Below are 21,395 nucleotides of genomic sequence, written 5' to 3' on the forward strand. Positions count from 1 at the left end.
TTAACTGTTTAGTGGAATGACTAATGGCAATATATTTACTATAAACCTTTGTACTTTATGCACTTCATGCATGTATAGCCTCTTTTGTGTACTATTGTCCATCCAATTTATTCTGACTTGTTCTTCATAAGAAAATGAGTCAAGGACAATGAATCTAAGAAAAAAAAAAAAGATTTTAATAAATTTGAAAATGTGAGTTCATGTTCATAAATTTGGCTTGAGTTCAGTTTAAATGTTGGTGCTAAACTTCATCAAATAGTTAAAAAAACACAGATTTAAAGTCTGAATTATTCGTCCTGAATTATTAGCCCATGTATATTTTCCCCAATTTCTGTTTAATGGAGAGTTCTTTTGCCACATGGTATAACTCTCTCTTTCTCTCCCAAGTAATAAAGTTTGTTACAAGAATATATCTCATTATTTTGATTTGTCATTATATGACTTGGTCATGATGGTAAGAATAGGCATTATTATGAGAATAATTATTACAAGAAATATCTCATTATTGAAAGTAAGTCTCCACCTATTATTACTGAGAAAGTGAGTCTATTAGTTTCACACTGTGACATTATGATAAGATATCCTATATATTTTTATTTAACGGGGAAACTAGCTTACCTGCGTCCAATCCCGGCTAACTTCTGGAAAGGTAGAGTAGCCAATAGCGTTAGAGATAACAAGTACAACAAGTCCCACCCCAGGACTGACAAAAATCCGACATGTTTCGCGCGAGCAGAGAGAAGAACCAGCGAGCGAGCGGCGAGAACTGATCGCGCGCGCGCTCTAGGCATGACCTTGCTCACTTGCACGTGAAGATCCCCTGTGCGCTCGCAAGCTGTAGTTTTCTCGCGTGTAGACCTGTAATATGCTCACGGTTCACTTCTCCTCGCGTGCAAACATCACCTCTGCGCTCGATTAATATTGGCATTGATTTGCCGCCATAGTTGCTCCCGCAACAAAAACAACAAGTGGACATGACAGCAGCACGATGACAGCATTAAATACAGACACCTAAAACTATTACTTTAACACATTTGTTCCCAATAATGGGTTTTATTTCTGTATCAAAAGCATGCAGTCTCATTCCTGCTTTATAGAAACATCAATGATTCAAATCTACATCAATGAACGATGCGCATCCTGTGCTGCAAACGTTACATTACAGCACATGCTTTTAGTCATTTTCAAATGAAGCTGAGCTTTGCAGAGCAACACATGTGTACAACTGGAAAAGGGTTTAATTAATCCTTATATCTCAATTAATCGTTAGAAGCCAAAATCAAAAACAGATTTTCGATTAATTGCACAGCCCTAGTACAGATCGCTTTTTGGTACCTTTTGACAGTGGAAACTGCCATAAAAGCGCACCGACGCATAGCGTATCCAACCCAGGCTCATTCTGAAAACATACCTGTATATACATTTCTGGAGAGCACCAAATACATCCCAAGAGCTACGTTTTTTGCAGTTTTTGTGAATCCACAAGAGGCCGCTGTATTCGCTTTTTTTTTTATCTCAAATTTCTCTTGCATGTGCCATTCGCGCCAGCTGTTCTTGCATAGACCCACTAGAGGTCACTGTCCACTAACTGACAGACTGACTGACCGATCGACTGACCCACACTCCTCCTTTCCTAATCCCAAACCAAGTGTATTGATTGACATGCACACCCACTACTCTAAACCCAACCAACAATTTTAAAACGCAATCCAGAAAAAGAAAAGCCCTAGCCTGATTTTACCATGTTTTTTAGATTTTACCACATTCTCACCCTGTTATTTACATGTTTATTTTATTTTTTGGATTCTGTTTTTGTAATTAATTGGGACACAGTGTAGGCTCGATAGTCAGACAGGCTCCTGTTGGTGTTATCAATCTGGCAACCTGCGCATGCGTGGAGTCATCAAAGAGGGGCCGAGTGGAAAAAGTGTGTTGAACCAGGAGCGCAATACCAAGTTCAACCACTGGGAGTCAATGTTACACAATGGACCTTTAAGGATAGAGCAATACGCTGGTGTTTAATCTTGAAATTGTTTTTAAACTTTATATTCTTTTAAATTGTTTAATCAGATCAATTTTGTCAATTCGTTCAATTCAATTCAAATCAATTCGTCTGCTGGGACGTCCTGTATACCAGAGGCCGCTGTATATGCTTTTTTTAGATCTCAAATTTCTCTTGCAAGTGCCATTCGCGCCTGCTGTTCTTGCAAAAACCCACTAGAGGTCACTGTCAACTGACCGACTGACTGACCGATTGACTGACCCACCCTCCTCCTTCCCTAATCCCAAACTAAGTGTATTGATTGACATGCACACCCACTACTCTAAACCCAACCAACAATTTTAAAAAGCAATCCAGAAAAAGAAAAGCCCTAGCCTGATTTTACCATGTTTTTTTAGATTTTACCACATTCTCACCCTGTTATTTACATGTTTATTTTATTTTTTGGATTCTGTTTTTGTAATTAATTAGGACACAGTGTAGGCTCGATAGTCAGACAGGCTCCTGTTGGTGTTATCAATCTGGCAACCTGCTCATGCGTGGAGTCGTCAAAGAGGGGCCGAGTGAAAAAGTGTATTGAACCAGGAGCGCAATACCAAGTTCAACCACTGGGAGTCAATGTTACACAATGGACCTGTAAGGATAGAGCAATACGCTGGTGTTTAATCTTGAAATTGTTTTTAAACTTTATATTCTTTTAAATTGTTTAATCAGATCAATTTTGTCAATTTGTTCAATTCAATTCAAATCAATTCGTCTGCTGGGACGTCCTGTATACCAGAGGCCGCTGTATATGCTTTTTTTAGATCTCAAATTTCTCTTGCAAGTGCCATTCGTGCCTGCTGTTCTTGCAAAAACCCACTAGAGGTCACTGTCAACTGACCGACTGACTGACCGATTGACTGACCCACCCTCCTCCTTCCCTAATCCCAAACCAAGTGTATTGATTGACATGCACACCCACTACTCTAAACCCAACCAAAAAAAAAAAAAAAAACTATTCAGAAAAAGAAAAGCTGATTTTACCATGTTTTTAGATTTAACCACATTCTCACCCTGTTATTTACATGTTTATTTTATTTTTTGGATTCTGTTTTTGTCTTACCCACTTTCTGGAACCGTTCTTAACTGGACCCGAACCCTCTCTGCATCTCAAGTCGACTGACATACATGGCAAGGTACTGGACAAACTGGTAACAGTAGGAAAGCAGTCCATATGGAGGTAAGCAGTCAGCTTGTAAGTGTGAAAAGGAACGACGTCATACCACCCTGTAGCCTTCATTTTAAAGAGGAAATGCAGCCATACATACTTCTGGCTACATAATTCGTGATCTCCAGAAACGTATATAGGGCTACTTTTCAGAATGAGCCTATGTTGACCGTATCGTTCCACTCTTTGGAAATAATAATTGGCGAGGCCATTAATAAACTTGCCTTGCCTTTATTTTATTTTGGGGGGGGAATTCATTTTATAAGCTTTATGTGGTTCAAAACAAAGACAGAACTCGCATTGAGAGAAAAAAACTCACTTCCGCCAAAGTTCTTTGTATACTTCAGCTTCTCTTTAGACTTTCTGACCATTCAAATCATCCAGTATTGTACAGTGTGTCTCGCTCACTACAAAACAAGACTGAAGACAGTCACTTAACAGAATGTTCACACTGAAGCCAACACCGGCAAACAATCTGAATTTCGTCATTTGATTGATTAGTCATTTTCCCAGTCTAGGGTTGCAGATGGAAGGGCATCCGCTGCGTAAAACGTGCTGGATAAGTTAGCGGTTAACTCCGCTGTGGCGACCCCAGATTAATAAAGGGACTAAGCCCAAATTAAAATGAATGAATGAAAGAATGATTATCAGTCAACCGCAAAAAGCCGGGATGCTGAAACATGCTGCTTACATGAAGAAATCACCTCTCTACCACAAGGCCGGTGAGGAAAAAAGCATCATATTAGCACACATTCATTCACACGTTCACACACAGATCAAGCGGAAGCAACTTTATAGTGAAAGTTAGCCTGCATGCGGTTTATTTCCTATCAGAGACAGTACAAACTGTCAGCATCTAAGAAAACCTGATAATGTCTGAAAATGATCTTCGTAGCATTAGTCAAAATTATGAACACATAGAAATGAACTCACCATCATCACAGACTGCAACTGCTCATTTTTTTGTGGCTTTCTTTTTGGCTGTATCATGTGACCCATTTCCTGTTTTTTTTTTTTAAACTTTCAAATTAGCATCAATCTGAATTCACTGAAGCTTAGTGGAGTTTAAAGAGGCAGTTCACCCCCCAAAAATTACCTTATCATTCACTCTTCCTTATGTGGTTTTCCACCTTAAATGTTGTCTTTGGTCTGTTGAACGTAATAGAGAGTAATTTGAAAAATGATGATTAGTGATTACTGTTAACTTCCAGCAGGTGCCAGCATTTTTTAAAGTGTCTTCTTGTGTGTTTAACAGAATAAAGACGAGTGCAGGGTGAGTAAATGATGACAGATTTAATTTTTGGGTGAACTATCCCTTTAGTGTTATTAGGGTTAAGAACAGGGGCGGACTGGGACTAAAAATCATCCCTGGCACTGTAGCCACACCAGCCCACATTACCACACTGACACAGCCCCATGCACGAACACGCATATCCACTACTTATATTGGTGTACAGATGGTGAAATAATATAAGCAGTACCATGTGAGATATATATTTAAACATTTAAAGCACGTGACTGGAACAAAAATAACCTATTTATAACAAATTTATCTATGCAATCATTTCATTCATTCATTCATTCATTATCTTTTCGGCTTTGTCCCTTTATTAATCAGGGATCGCCACAGCGGAAAAACCGCCAACTTACCCACCATATGCTTTACGCAGCAGATGCCCTCCAAGTTGCAACTCACTTTGAAACCCCTATACACACACATTCACATACATGCACTATGGACAATTAGGCCTACCCAATTCACCTAGAGCACATGTGAGGGAAACCAGGAGGAAATCCACATAAACATGCAAACTCCAACATCAACTCACCCAGCTGAGGCTCGAAATAGCAACCTTCTTGCGCCCCTGCGCTGCCCCCTTTTGAGACTATTTCATTTGATTGGGCCAATGCTTAACATTTATTATTATTATTACTACTATAATCATCATCATCATCATAATACTCACATCTAACAAGAGATAAAAGCTGCCTGCATGTAAAAACAATACATATAAAAAAAATAATAAAAAAAATAGCTGACCGGCCCACGTTGAAAAAATGGTCCAGCCCTTCTGGCATTTGCCAGAATTGCCAGATGGCCAGTCCGCCCCTGGTTAAGAACATGATCGTCTCAAAACTACTAGGGCTTCGATGGCAGATCCAAAATATAGAGGAAAGCCGGGACGAAAGAACAAAGTGATTTTCCTGGATCCTGAACAACATTTGCTTTCTAGGCTATAACAGCACATTCAGCATGCAACCTTTGATGGAGCTGTCTAATATCAGCTGAATGTCCTGCAGTTTGGTCCTAATTTCAGTTTTTAAGTGCAGAAAGTAAATTATTGTAGCAGCCCTTTTTTTCCTTATTACAAGTTGTGTCTCTTTTCATGAGTCACACTAGCGATCAATCTACAGGTTGTTTAGTGCAATAACAGATGCTTAAGTTTGCAGTTTCTTAGTTAAGCAGTTTTAAAGGAAATCAGTTTTAAATGGCAAAAGTTCCTGTAGGGACAAAAGTAACATTTATTTAAACTCACCGGCCACTTTGTTAGGTACACCTTACTAGTACCGGGTTGGATCTCCTTTTTGCTTTCAGAACTGCCCTAATCCTTCGTGACGTAGATGCAACAAGATACTGGGAATATTCCTAAGATTTTGGTCTGTATTGACATGATAGCATCACACAATTGCTGCAGATTTGTCAGCTGCACATGCATGATGTGAATCTCCCGTTCCACATCCCAGAAGTGCTCTATTGGATTGAGCTCTGGTGACTGTGGAGGCCATTTGACTACAGTGAACTCATTGTCATGTTTAAGAAACCAGACCTGAGATGATTTGTGCTTTATGACATGGCGTGTTATCCTGCTGGAAGTAGCCATCAGAAGATGGGGACACTGTGGTCATAAAGGGATGGACATGGTCAGCAACAATACTCAGGTAGGCTGTGGCATTGACATGATGCTCAATTGGTACTAATGGGCCAAAAGTGTGCCAAGAAAGTATCCCCCACACTATTACACCACCAGCCTGAACGGTTGACACAAGGCAGGATGGATCCATGTTGTTAACGCCAAATTCTGACCCGACCATTCGAATGTTCCAGCAGAAATCGAGACTCATCAGACCAGGCAATGTTTTCCTAATCTTCTACTGTCCAAATTCGGTGAGCCTGTGTGAAATGTAGTCTCAGTTTCCTGTTCTTAGCTGACAGGATTGGCACCCAGTGTGGTCTTCTGCTGCTGTAGCCCATCTGCGTGTGTTCAGAGATGCTCTTCTGCAGACCTCGGTTGTAACGAGTGGTTATTTGAGTTACTGTTGTATTTCCATCAGCTGGAACCAGTCTGGCCATTCTCCTCTGACCTCTGGCATCAACAAGGCACTAGCGCCCACAGATCTGCCGCTCACTGGACATTTCCTCTTATTCTAAAGATTCTCTGTAAACCCTAGAGATGGTTGTGTGTGAAAATTCCAGTAGATCAGCAGTTTCTGAAATACTCAGTCCAGCCCGTCTGGCACCAACAACCATGCCACGTTCAAAGTCACTTAAATCACCTTTCTTCCCCATTCTGATGCTCTGTTTGAACTGCAGCAGATCGTCTTGACCATGTCTACATGTCTAAATGCACTGAGTTGCTGCCATGTGATTGGCTGATTAAAATTTGCATTAACGAGCAGTTGGACAGGTGTACCTAATAAAGAGGCCGGTAAATGTATGCGTGTTATCAAAATGGTTTAGAAGTTTATCAGTTCTCCTCCTCCTTGTTCTCGATGGCCAGGGGGGCAATCTAACATTATTACATTATTATTTTTAAGTACTCACAGCAGGTGCTTTGCGTTTTCGAGCAGGTCGTCCGACTCTTCGCGTTGGTGTGTCTGTAACTTTCTCTTCCTTTGAGACCTCACACACTTCCTGTTCAGCTTCCTGTTTTGGACTCTGAAACAAACAAACAAAAATGATTTATAAACACAAAAAAAAAAAGAAATATAATTTGTAAAAATATTTTATGATCTGCTTATACATTTGAGCATATAATTAAACACTTTTTAAAAGCAAAGTGAACAATAAGCAAATTATATAATATGAATTCAATAAACTGATCTGTGCATCATTTTTTAATAATAGTAAAAATAATAATAATGAAAATTTCAAGGACTAATTGCTAATTATTTTGAAATATTTGGCAATATTCTTATTTCAATATGCGTATAATACAAGACTGCAGTCAATGAACTTGTTATCCAAGATCACATGCACACACACACACACACACACACACACACACACACACACACACACACGCACGCACGCACAAAAAGCCATAGGCAAGGGCACTCGCACACACGCGCACACACACACACACACACACGCGCGCGCACACACACACGCGCACACACACACACACACACACACACACACACACACACACACACAAACACAAACACACACATACACATACACACACACACACACACACACACACACACACACACACACACACACACACACACACACACACACACAGTGACAGACAGACAGACACACACACGCACAAAAAAAGACAGGCACGCACAAATACACGCACTGACAGACACACACTCATACAAACACAAACAGAGGCAGACAGACACAGACACACACACACACACACAGAGACAGGCGCGCACACACACACACAGACACAGACACACAGACACACACAGACACACCCACACACACACACCCACACACACCCACACAAAAAAGACATAGGCACGCGCAAATACACACACAAAAAGACAGGCACGCGCACACACACACAGACAGACACACACTCATACAAACACAAACAGAGACAGACACACACACACACACACACACACACACACACAGACACACAAAGACACACACACAGACACAAACACAGAGACAGGCGCGCGCACACACACACACAGACACACACTCACACAAACAGAGAGAGAGAGAGACACACACACACACACAGTCACGCACCTAGACAGACAAACAGACACACACTCACAAAGACAGACACACAAACAGACAACACACACACACAGTCACACACCCAGACACACACACAAAGGAAAACAGGCACAGGCACACACACAAACACAGACAGACATAGACACACACACAGACAGACAGGCGCACACACACACACGTGCGCTCGCACATCTAAACTCTCTCTCTCTCTCACTCTCTCAGTGGGGATCCAGGCGGATGAGAAAGCCAGCAGTTACTAAGGTGAAAATACTGCTTAGCAACCGGCTCCAGGAGGTCATGATGCTGCTCTCCTCAACAAAACCATCAGGTCATTCCCCTGGCAACAGCCCCGGCAACAGTGTGCTCACTAATGTTATTTACCCAGCAGTCTGATAACACACACACACACACACACACACACACTTCATGAATCCTCCCGTCTGAACATTTGACACAACCCAGCGCTAAATCAGTCCCACAGGTCCAGGGTCAGCAGGGGAGGATTTCTGCTAATGAGTGAAAGTCAAGACACTCCCTCAACCACAGCAACACATGCTAACAGACATTACAGATTAACCTCAAGCCCATCACAGATAAGAGAAGCCAGAGAATCCAGCAATAGACAACAGTCAGAGTACACAATACTGTTTCAGTGGGTCAGTGGAGCAATTACTGCTCTCATGACTGACTGAATTAGTGACTTATTTACTTATCTTGTATTAAGAATGCTACAAAAGACGCTACATTAGATTTCTATTTTGAATAAAAGATATTCTAATCAACTTTCTACTCACAAAACAATCCTGAAAAAATGGAGTAATAATTATTTTTTACATAGAAAATAACATCAAATAAAATAAATGCTTTACATTCTTGTTGGGGAGATTTTTTATTTCTAGAGCAAAAAAACATCTGGAAGTATCCGCTGTCGCCACTGGCTCGCATGGTTCAGGATCTGAAAAGCTACTCATCGATGGATTTGCTCTTCAGTGTTTGGACTCTCAGTAATGACTTCAAACCACACTGAACTGAGCTAAACTGAACTGAACTTAAACACTAAAAACTGATCCAGTTACTATGACCATTTATGTGAAGCTGCTTTGACACAATCTACACTGTAAAAGCGCTATACAAATAAAGCTGAATTGAATTGCAAATATCTGCAGCATTTGGTGCACTGTAGAGTTGGCAAAGACCACCCATAGATATATACACTAGATATCGCATAGGGACCCTGAGCATGCGTCAATAGCGCCGCCACATTGGTACAGTGCTCCCAGGACAAATGTCATTCAACCGCACTAGTCAAGACAGTGTTATTACGTGAAGATGCGGGACTTTAGCGCTGTCTACGGGTGTAGTAACGAGCAAACAAAGTAAACAAAGCACAAAGGCAGAACATTTCATAGGTAATATTATGTTTTTTTCTGTTTTTGTATGTTCTGAACTTTTGTGCTAATCAGGTAACGTTATTGATGATGACAGTCACTTACTGCATTCACCATACGGCAAAGCAGCTCCAACTCGCACTAAACACTCGGCTTATGCTAGTTTTGTTGAATAAAATCAGCAAACAATGCAAAAGAAATATGACAACGAGATGCTGCGCTGCCAGAAACTTGTATTATTGTCGCTAACGTTAGTGAAAGAGTCGTTCGGGGGATTCATTCACAAACGAATCGCTCCCTCCATCAGAGAAGTGAAAGCAGAGGAGAGGAGGTGTGTTTCAGGACATGATTAGATCAAATTTAACAGGGAGGGTGGATAGTACATTTCTGTACACACAAACACAAGCTTTTTGTCAGGAATGCCCGTGCGGTCACTGATCCATCAATGTAGAAAAGTGATGTAAAATTATAATTTTCCTAATTAGAAAAAAACATTGCATACTAACATCCAGGAAAACTCCCGATCATAGATATATGTGTATATGTGTATATCTCTGGCTTTGGATGGCCACAGTCCTCCACTGTACCTTGGTCCCGCATTCATTTCAAAGGAGCGCTACCCTGTACAAAGATGGCGGCGCTATTGATGCATTCCGTCCGATAGACAACAATAGGCCAGGCGACATCTAGTGTATATATCTATGGAGACCACCTTTTTAAATTGTAATATCAATCTGGGGAAAAATACACATCACAAGTAAGGGTGACACGATCCTCACAATCCTCGATTCGAATACATTTTCCATTCTAAAGTCACGGTTCGATTCAACTCTCGATTATGAATAATTAATTAATTAATGACCAATTAATTATTTGTAGCCTACCGTTTAAACTACCTGACCTGCATGGTCTTTGTTTTACCCATAAACAAATCATACAGTAAATGAATAAAGGCAAGATACACACATAATTACCACCTGTCAATCACTTTTTCTGCGGGACTCGTGAATAGGCAGTGATCTGTGTCGTTATAATGGCGTCGGTAAAAAAGACGCACTATCAACAAGAACCAGCCAACAGTATCTGAGGTGTTCGCTAAAATGACAAAGTACAAGTGAGTGAAAGATTGAAGCAGTCCTCTGACTGCCTGGACCTGCTGTCTGGAGCGCATGGCTGCGAGTGCGTCTGTTTCTGTGTGTGAATGAGTGTGTGTAAGGTCACGTGATGTGCGTTTTCAGCGGTAGTGAGGAAGGAGGGCTGCTCAGAAATGCTACACGCCAGTGTGGATGTCAAATCGTTGTCGTTCTAAAATACCCTTTAAAAACAGACATATTAGTGTAAACAGGGCCTGAGTGTGTACTTTTCGCGAGCGGGGGCAGGGCGGAGGACTATCGGACGAACCCTATTAATACATACATAGCAGAGCTTGCAAACTGTGCTTTTTTTGTTGACAACACGAACGTTGTCAACATAACTCACTGGAAATCCAAAATGCTTCCACACCGGCGACTTCATTGAAAGAGGAGAGGGTTTAAGTTCTGTCGACGGGTCTCCTGCTTCTGCAGTTTAATAAGCTCTTCAACAAGCCTGTTTTTCCCACATGGCAAGCCAAGCTGACGTGACATGGGGGCGTGGCAGCATCGACGATTCTATTTCTTGATTCGATAATCGAAATTGAGCATAAATTTCGATCGATTTCGATTTAAAATCGATATCGTGACACCCCTAATCACAAGCAAATTATTTTTGCTTTAACCTAAGAGAGCTCAAATTTAAGTTCAAGTTCTATTTATTTATATAGCACGTTTCCAACTGCCACAAGGCAGCACAAAGTGCTTTACAGAGAGAAAATAAACACATGATATGAGCATGAAACTGTAAAAACAGCAATAGGCACATAATAGGAAGGAACATAGAAAGATTATCAATAAAAGAGCAAAATAAAAAAACAGAAAATAATAATAATAGAATATTTTTTTTTCTAATTAAAAGATGCTACCATAGTTGACCAACGCTAAACACGATAGAGAACATGACTGTTTTGATCCCCCTCCCCATTAACCACCCCCCCCCCCCCCCCTTCTGAAAGGGAAGGACTTTTGCTTCAAAACACCTAGAAAATAAATGCGTCATTAATTTAGACTTAAAACAGGCAGCGACGAAGCCTTTTTAGCTCTAATGGCAGAGAGTTCCAGAGGCGATGACCTGCTATGGCAAAAGCACGTTCGCCCCTACTTTTGCGGTGGGCTTTTGGATCTTTTAATAAAAACTGATCAGCGGAATGCAAGTGTCTTGGTGGAGTGTAATTAACAATCAGTTGGGATAAATAATGAGGGCCTAGACCATGTAGGGCTTTATACACAAAGAGAAGGATTTTAAATTTGATTCTTTGTGTCACCGGTAGCCAATGTAGAAACTTCAGAATAGGAGTGATGTGTGCATACTTTTTTTTGTAGAGCTCCAATAGAGTGGAGGAACTATGACATCACTTTGTAGGCTAATCCGCTGCTAGCATAAAACTGGTTCCCTCGTGAAAATCCCTATAGGATTTTCCAATAGGGTTTTCGAAGATTGCAAATAATAAGCTCTGTGTTCAAACACTGTTCATTACACTTACACGTTTTGTCCAGCCGGATAATTGTCACACGAAAATACAACTTTCAACACTTTTGGATCTTAAATGCAAACGCAAGAATTGAAAAGCTAACATTAGGCTATAAACGGACTACAGAGCCCTCGGGGCGCTCGCCTGTGACGTCAGCCCCACACTCTTCTACAGACAACTTATCAAACTTATTTTTAGAAATAACGTCCATTACAAAGAACTAATCTCTCTGTTTATTATATTGTAATCCACGCTATATATTATAAACTAATAAATACGCAAACACACATAGACCTTTGCGCCTTTTGGATCGTTTTTCCGTGGGAAATACGTCTGTTTTGCTTTGCGGTTGTTTTAACAGTTTTAAAAATGTGTATAAATGTGCCTATATAGTATTATTATAAGACATATTTAAATAAGTGTATCGCTCGCGTGCACACAGCCCGCTTACCTTAAACAGACGACAGAAATTAGGCGTGAGGAGGAACAAGTCTATCAAATGCCTGCAAGTTTCATCATCATGGCAACATTCAATATTCCAACATTCAATATTCCTAATCAGCCCATACAGTCACATCTGCTGAACGTTTTATGGAGTGTAAATACTGCAGTTAAATGTGATCAGATGAAGAAAAAAAGACGAGAAATCACTTGATCACGTTAAAATGACAGTTAATATGTCTGTATTTTTCCACATTTATTTACACGTTTGCATTACTGAGAGCAGGAAAGAAACAGGCTGCACTGGTAAGCAGTATCTTCATATTATCGTTTAATTAAAATAAATGATCAACAAATTAGTCTGTCTCGACAGCCTTTACATGTGAAGGAATTATCTGCACACAATCTGAATTCTCAATTAGAATAACACAACAAACTATAAAATAATATTCATGAAAATACTTAAATCACAGACAAATCCAAACGCCCAACACAAGCGAGCTGCGCTCCAGACCAGATCAGCTCGATGACGTATAATGTCCCCGACGCCGCCTGTAGTCTCATTTAGCAAGTTGATAGCAACCGTCTTTTTAAAGAAGCATAATCGATTTAAAAGTTGAAGAGTGTGCTGTAACTGATGTGTTTTATGTCGTAGAACAAAACGTGAAAGTATCTTGAGTTGGTGTTAGCCACGGACCTTATTTAAGCGATTTTACTGAAACCCCATACAAAAAACCCATTGACTTTGGGACGAGGGAACCGGAAGTGCTAAAATGCTAACTTGCTTCCGGGTTTTTGCATACAAATTGACGTCATAGTTCCTCCACTCTATAGGAATAGAGAAAAGAGCACTCTTTAATAGTCAGCTGTCAGTCAGCGCCTGCTCTTTTTTTTCCTGGTCATTGCACCTTTGCCTTTTGTTCTGGGTAAAAACTAACTAACTGTTGGTTTCACACAAACTTTAATTAATGCCTTTGATCTATGCCAGAATCTGTGCTACTATGTTTGTTTGCACTGTAAGAGTTGTACAGTATTAAACGCATGACTCAATATATCCGTGTTTGCTAGCGTAGTAGAACATTACATCAGAACATCAGAGCGCGGAGACATTTTGTGTCTGCTTTTGTCATCGGCAGATTATTTCGGTCATCAGTGGGTTATTTTGGGCCACTGCTGTTGCCGAGCAACGAGGACCGAGCAATGGGGCAAGAGGAGGAAGTTCCCAAATGGAGAGTGTCTGATGGATCTCTCTCTATATATATTTATTTCTCTCGCTCTCTCTTTTCAACATAATCTGCTCTTCACCTTCAGGTAGAAAACTACAAACTTACAGAATTCAATGCCTGAATTAAACACAAACACACTGTCCTACATTCTTAGAGGGGCTAGAGTATATGGAGGGACTGGGAGAGATTTACGACAGATTTTGGGCAGCATTAGCCGTGTCATGTGACATTAACACAAGCATTCAGCCCCAGCCCACTTGAATGAAGCTGCATGTGTTGAATCCAACACTAAACTAATAGCTGATATATTTATAGCATGTGTCACTCCCAGTTAGTGAACCAAGGGCAGTTGTGGTGTGCAAAATACAACTTGTTTTTATTTTAATCACTTAGGCCCCGTTTACACTAATGCGTTTTAGTTTGAAAACGTTTTGCAACGGTTACACCATCCGTCCACACTACGCCGGAGTTTTCGAGCGCCAAAAACGGAGCGTTTTGGAAAACGCTGGAGAAACCGTTTTCATTCTGAAACGCTGCTGCTCCATCTCAGTGTGGATGGGGGAAAACGGACATCTAAAAACAGAGGCGGGGCTGCTGAGATTCGCTACCTGATTGGGGCTTTTGTGTCATTGCGTATCCTTCCCTTATTTGTCAAGCCATTATCACATGACTTTAACACAAGGCTTTAACGCTACCGGAAGACAGCAGACCAGCCTTCACTGTAAACAACAAATGGACACAGAATTGGGAGCGTTGTGTGCACTATTGTCTGCTTTAGGTGCCATTATGCATTTATTCATTTGTTACGTTTAGTAACAACTCGACCTCATCGTCTGTCCACGAAAATACCTTTCTTGCTTCCTTTGCTATCGCGTTCATTGTTCAACCGGCGTTTGTTGACTAACAAAAACCAAATGCCGAGCGAGACGCATGCTTTCTGTTTATACTAGAAAGCGCATGCCCAGAGTGCTCGAATGGTCACGTGACATACGTATTTGGTGGCGTAGTGTGGACGGAGATATGTTCAGAAACGCTAGGTGAAACGCTCGTGTGGACACGGATCGTTTTTGATCTAAAACGCCGTTTTAAAACTAAAACGCGCTAGTGTAAACGGGGCCTTAGAGTCCTTCAAGTATCAAATATGATACAGTAACTGTGCGTTCACATCGAAATCGACAAGAGCGACAAAGTAGCCAGAAGTCATTCGTTTTCAATAGGAGCCGGCCAGAGTTGAAATCAAGTCAACTTTATGGTAATGAGCCATGATGCGGCTCGGCGGCTAGCAATCTGAACATTGAAGTCCACTGCTTGAGATGATTCAAGAGAACACCGTCCTGTGAACTTTGGTTCAGACCACAGTTCTTCCCAAGTATTTGATTATTGTGGTCGCTGGATTTCCAGTTATTTACAATGTTTTCTTACAGGGACATACATTTTAAAAATTCACTGGCGAGTTACTGATGTGCATTAATATTATATATTTGGTTTCATTGAAAAAAAATGGAAATCTCATCCTAAATATAACAACCTCAGAATATTTCAGGCCTAGGGATGCTCCAAATTAACTGTTAACCGTAAGTAGTGCATTTGTAACCGGTATCAGTTAAACGTTTAAAAACTATTACTTTATATATTTTAAAAGTTGGCTGTATAAGGGGCCGATCACAGCAAACACGCTTTTTGCGTTGAGAGGGGCATCTGTTGAATGGTTTACTAACAGCCGTGAGTGTTTTATGCGCCCTGCGCGCCTCGCATTTTGCCGTTGCGCGTTATGTGTGCTCGAGTGGAAAGAGCATGTTAGGTCAGTCACGTCTTTTTCATTCTTCAATCAAATGAAAGCAGAGGTTTCCGTTGAGGTGACAGCAGAGTTTGTGTTGTCAAGACAACTACGGATAACTTTTAATGATGGAGGAGAGACTTGTGGTCGCTGTTTCAAGTTATCCAGAGCTGTATTACTTTACAGATCTTGAACATCACAATGTTATTAAAAATTAGCAACATGACTCGCGCATAATACGGCTCAGCTGATTCGGTCGTTTCCTAGTGACATACGGTACAAAAGAGTACCGCGCTTCTTTGTCTTGTCAACATAAAAGGCAGTGCGGTGCACCTCGCGTTTTTGGAACGTAAAAGTGCGTTCGCTGTGATGTGCAACAGAGCAACACATAATTGTTAACTCGCGGTACGGTAACACGTGCAATCACACGTGCCTACAGATGTATTTTGCCAAAGAAGCAAAATGAAAAGATATTTCTGGTCACAGTTTGACACAGAAGAGTCGACACAAACCAGCGCTGATGCTGATCGCCCCTGTGCTGCCTGGAGCCGCGTCATAAACTCAACAAATAGGCTATTGATAATTAAGTGTAGGCTACAATAAACAAACCAACCTTTTTCCATTTGAATTTTTTTTTTATTAATAGTTCTTATATAATATACATTTTAAAATAGCCTACATAGCCTAATCTACCAATCAAACAAATCCAAAGATTTTCTTGATTTTTGCATAATGTATAACTTTGCACCAAACTGAGGCTTTCATTGTATAGCTTTTAAAACATGCAAATTAATGCCATATCATATGTAAACAATAAAATTGGCACATGTAGCCTATACTTTACAAAAAGTCAACATATAAGCCTCAAGATTCGTTGTCGTTGTCTTTCATCACACGCAGCGCACACACATGAACCGTGAGTGAGACAGAGGAAATAAGTCATAATCATAATTAAGACATATTCTTTAAACTAATGACTTCTATTAAAAATGTTGACAGAGGTTTTGTGAAATAATAACAGCCTTTAAGCTTTTGAAAAGGATTCAGTCAGTGTTTTAGTTTTGTACCCTAAATTAGTAATTTAAGTGAAAAATATTTAGAGCAGGACTATTTATTTTATTCTTTTTATTTAGTTTATTCTGTTTTTCTATGTTGCTGGAAACACTGCAGGTGCGTGAAGATGTTCTGTATGCTGCTGTTCGCATGTTAAATTAAATCAGTATTTTAAAAAGCAATCTTTAATGCATCACACAAAATAGGCACGTCTATTTTTTATTATTTAATTATATTTTAATATTAATCTGACCAGTTAACGGTTAATATTTAGTTAACTAGTGGCAGTTGTCGTTTGGCAAAATTAACCGAAATGAGCATCCCTATTTCAGACATACGCACACATATTGCATAAGTGGAGCAAAGCCCCGCCACACGCATTACTTTGACATGCTTTGCATTCTAGCCAGTCATAGTCAAAGGAGAAAAACATCCAGTGCAAAAAATCAAATAAGTAACACGAATAGGCAGAAGGGTCGAGTAGCAAAGCTGGTACAGATATATCCGCACCTTTACTATCACTTGCGGAAAGACTGGGAGGGTTTCAGAGCGACACATTTAAAACCCTGCATACTATAGCATGGGGGTGTCATGCTGTGTTTACACTAGACATGGCATGCGCGGATAAATCGTGCTATTCGCGTGTAAATTAATATGTGAACATTTTGAGTTTACTCGCTTCATTCGCACGTCAAATTCACCTCACAATAGATGCAGAATCGCGTCATGGGCAGGGCTTCTGTCTGCGAGTTAAGCCCGGTGACTCTATCTTCATTGTTAAATGGCTAACATGGATTTTATTGAGACAATAGCTGTGCTTTATATGCTTTAGGAAGGCTGAAAAACACCGTAGATTTGTTTGGTGCAGTGTCTGCATCCATTAGATCCTTTCGGAAGTGTACCCAGCTCTGCAAGTTCATCAACTCCCCCAGGAATCACACCTGGATGATGGAGGGTTTCAGCTGTGCTTCAGACTGAGCTGAGCCCAGTTTAATGAGCTGTTGTCCAGTGTCGACAAAAGGATTATCCCTTGAGACACCAACAATAGGCGCTATGTCATAATCACGCCCCTACAAGAGCAAGCTCCTGATTTGTAAACGCGACGCGAATGTACGCTGAAGTTTAGATTTTCCAACACGAGTGATTCGCACGAAACATACAAAACGCTTAACTCGTGTCGCTTTATTCACTCCGACTCATTCATGTGTATCGCACCGCAAGATGTCTATTCGCGTCTTTGCATTGACTTAACATGTAAATCACTTACGATTGATGCTTCATCCGCGTCTGGTGTGAACGGCATGTTCGGAAACAGTATACCATCTTGTATACCATAGTATACCATTTTAAACTTCTTTTTGCCCTTAAATGAAGAACTTCTTTTATAATTAATAATATTAATAATTCCTTACATTTATATAGTGTTTTGGACACTCAAAGCACTTTACACATTGGGGGGAATTCTCCTCATCCAACACTACTGTGCAGCATCCACATGGATGACGCAACGGCAGCCATTTTGCGCCAGACCGCACACCACCTGATTAATGGAGAGTGGACAGAGTGATTAAGCCAATTGTCATATGGGGATGGTTAGAGGCCAGAATACTGTAGTTAAACCCCTACACTTTTTAAAGGACATCCTCACATTTTTAACGACCACAGAGAGTCAGGACCTCGGTTTAACGTCTCATCCGAAAGTCGGCGCTCACTGACAGTGTAGTGTCCCCTTCACTATACTGGGGTGCAGTATAGTGCGCCCCAAACAGAGCGCAGGTTGAGAGTCCCCTGCTGGTTTTAAGGTTAAGCGCCCCCTCCTGGTCTCACTAACACCACTTCTAACAGCAACCTAGCTTTTTCACTTGGTCTCCCATCCAGGTACTGACCGGGTGCAGCCCTGCTTAGCTTCAGTGGTCGACAATGTGAGATTTGCAGAGATCTAGCTGCCGGCATATCATTTGACGTATACCCGGACTATTATTTGAGGTTGGTAGCAGAATTCTTAACACTTTAATTTTTAATCAATCTCTAAACAAGTTATTGTTTAGTATAGTATTGTATAAAGTTAAATAAGTTATGATATAGTATTGCTTTGAAAGTTCAGATGCTAAATATATTTTTCTTTGGTATCTAAAACCATTGCTCCAGGCTTAAAAATGACACAGTGAATGCTAGATTAACCACAAGCCAATGCACTGTTTTTCTTTGTTTGGTCCAGACCAAACAAAGCTCAAGAATTGAACATGAACACACCCTTAAAATTAAACCCTGTATCCACTAACACTATTTAATGGACCCAAGCTGTAACATAACAAACAACTGTGTTAGTTGTATGTAATAAAATTTAATAACTATAATCTGATTGCAAAGTGTTACAAAATATGTTCTCAACAATGCACCCAAGTAAAATAAGCAACACATATCTGCAGTTAGACTAAAGCATATTGAGGACATTTACACTGCATATGTGTGTGTATGCGTGTTTCTGTCTTTTACCCAACCACAAGCTTTAAAACGGGTCGATCTCCTCTGCCAGAGCAAACACTATCCGATCGCTGCCATAAATACTCTATCAGCCAATAAATAACTTCAGCCGAGTTCACAGAGGACATCTGAATGAGCAACGCAATAAAACCCACCACAAGCAACACACACAAGCGTCCCTGATACCAAACACACCTTTCGCCCGGTTCACAATTGATTACTAAAGCTCGAGTAACTGATTCACCTGCTCAACAGAGCAAAGTTAGCACAGAGTTAATAATAACCAATGAAAACACAGCAGTTATACGGGTCACATCCCAACACAAAAGCTCCTTTCAATAGATTTAAAAAACTGATAACAGTACAAAAGGGTCACGCTTTATTTTTATGTAGAGGGTGGGCCATTTTGCTGGTTTTAGTTTTGGTTATTTACAAGCCCCCTCACATATACTAATGTGCCACAAACAGGACGTTAATCACCAACAATTTCCATTTTATTAAGGCGTATGCATATCAATGGCCCACCCTATACAATTCATGCTGTTAACAAACCATTAAGACTTTTAGCTCAATAAACCATACTACATACAGTTGAAGTCAGAATTATTAGACCCAATCTATATTTTATTCCCCCAATTTTCTGCTTAAGTAAAATTTTTGACATTTTTCCAATATAATAGTTTTAATAATTAAATAATAGTTTCTAACAGCTGATTTCTTTTCTCTTTGCGATGATGATGGTACATAATATCTGACTAGATATTTTTCAAGATAGTGTTCAGCTTAAATTGACATTTAAAGGCTTAACTAGGTTAATTAGGTTAACTAGGCAGGGTAGGGTAATTAGGCAAGTCATTGTATAACAGTGGTTTGTTCTGTAGACTATCGAAAAATATATAGCTTAAATAAACTAATAATATTGACCTTAAAATGCTTAAAAACAATTAAAAACTGCTTTTATTCTAGCCGAAATAAAACAAATCAGACTTTCTCCAGAAGAAAACATATATTATAGGAAATACTGTAAAAAAATTCTTTGCTCTGTTAAACATCATTTGAGAAATATTTGAAAAAGAAAACAAATTCACAGAAGGCCGAATCATTTTGACTTAACTGTAGGTGCTAATAAATGAAGTTCATATCTTAATAATAGGCAGGTTGTAAGCCAGTAGTACAGTAAATGGTGTGAATTGGTACTGAAACTAAAGTGTTGCCTACTACAGATTATCAATGAACACACGTTTGTCTAAATTTAGATGTAAACTGACTCTCTTCTCTTGCAAAGGCTCCGATTTGCATTCAGCATGAAAATCTAGCACATGCTTCACCTCGCATGACTTCAAGCTGCAGAAACCAGTACACAAACATGCATACATTCATATACACACACATGCATACATATACACACATATACATAGATGCATGCATACATACATACATACATACATACATACATACATACATACATACATATATACAGGGTGGGAAATAATAAGTGTTGAACACGTCACCATTTTTCTCAGAAAACATATTTCTAAAGGTGCCGTTGACTTGAAATGTTCACCAGATGTTGGTAACAACCAAAGGAATCCATATATACAAAGAAAACAAATCTAATTAGTTTACAAATTAAGTTAGGTGCAATAAAATAAAATGACGCGGGGAAAAAGTATTGAACACATGAAGAAAGGGAGGTGTAGATAGGCAGTGAAAGCCCAGACAGCAGCTGAAATCTCTTAGTAGTTCTTCGCTGCCCTTCCTCATTGTAAATGAATATCAGCTGCTTCAGTGCAACATCTACATTAGCAGGAGAATAAAGATGAATCCAGAGTGGACATTTCAAGCAAGACAATGATCCAAAACACAGCCAAGGAGACTCTCAAATGCTTTCAGAGAAACAAAATCAAGCTGTAGAATGGCCCAGCCAATCACCTGACTCGATATCCAATACAAAATAAAGCTCAGATTTGATAGACGAGACCCACAGAACCATCAAGATTTTTAAACTGTGTTGAGGTCTCCATATGAGAGGTGTCTTTAAGCTGCGATTAGGTAAACACACTTGGTTTTTGTTACATATTTAACATAAAATGCACAATCAAAACATCCAAACTGATCCCAAACCCACCCAAAATTTGCAGCCCGCTTCAGCCGTTTTTTAACCAAGACAATCAAATTCCAAACCTTCAGAAAGACATTAAGACATTTATCATTATATATATATA

At 40.0% G+C, this 21,395-nt stretch overlaps 1 protein-coding gene and 1 long non-coding RNA gene across 8 annotated transcripts in view; one reads left to right on the plus strand and one right to left on the minus strand.

The window, feature by feature from the left end:
- Positions 1-21,395, minus strand: part of dnmt3aa (DNA (cytosine-5-)-methyltransferase 3 alpha a) — a 133,848-nt gene that overhangs the window by 93,559 nt on the left and 18,894 nt on the right. For 6 of the 7 annotated variants that reach the window (XM_087296806.1, XM_087296804.1, XM_087296802.1 and 3 more), the window contains one exon: positions 7,036-7,149. In XM_087296806.1, the coding sequence (XP_087152932.1) occupies positions 7,036-7,149 (114 nt within the window). Of the gene's footprint in view, positions 1-4,145; positions 4,192-7,035; positions 7,150-21,395 lie in introns of those variants that run through there. The other variant, XM_087296807.1, reaches the window with a different exon arrangement.
- LOC147839473 (uncharacterized) overlaps positions 3,102-21,395 on the plus strand; it is a 503,025-nt gene continuing 484,731 nt past the window's right edge. Inside the window, exon 1 of the long non-coding RNA XR_015519133.1 lies at positions 3,102-5,777. This is a non-coding gene — a long non-coding RNA (uncharacterized LOC147839473). The remainder of the gene's footprint in view (positions 5,778-21,395) is intronic.

This window comes from Danio rerio, chromosome 20 (assembly GCF_052040795.2).
Source record: "Danio rerio strain M-AB ecotype USA chromosome 20, GRCz13ab, whole genome shotgun sequence".
NCBI classification, from domain to species: domain Eukaryota; kingdom Metazoa; phylum Chordata; class Actinopteri; order Cypriniformes; family Danionidae; genus Danio; species Danio rerio.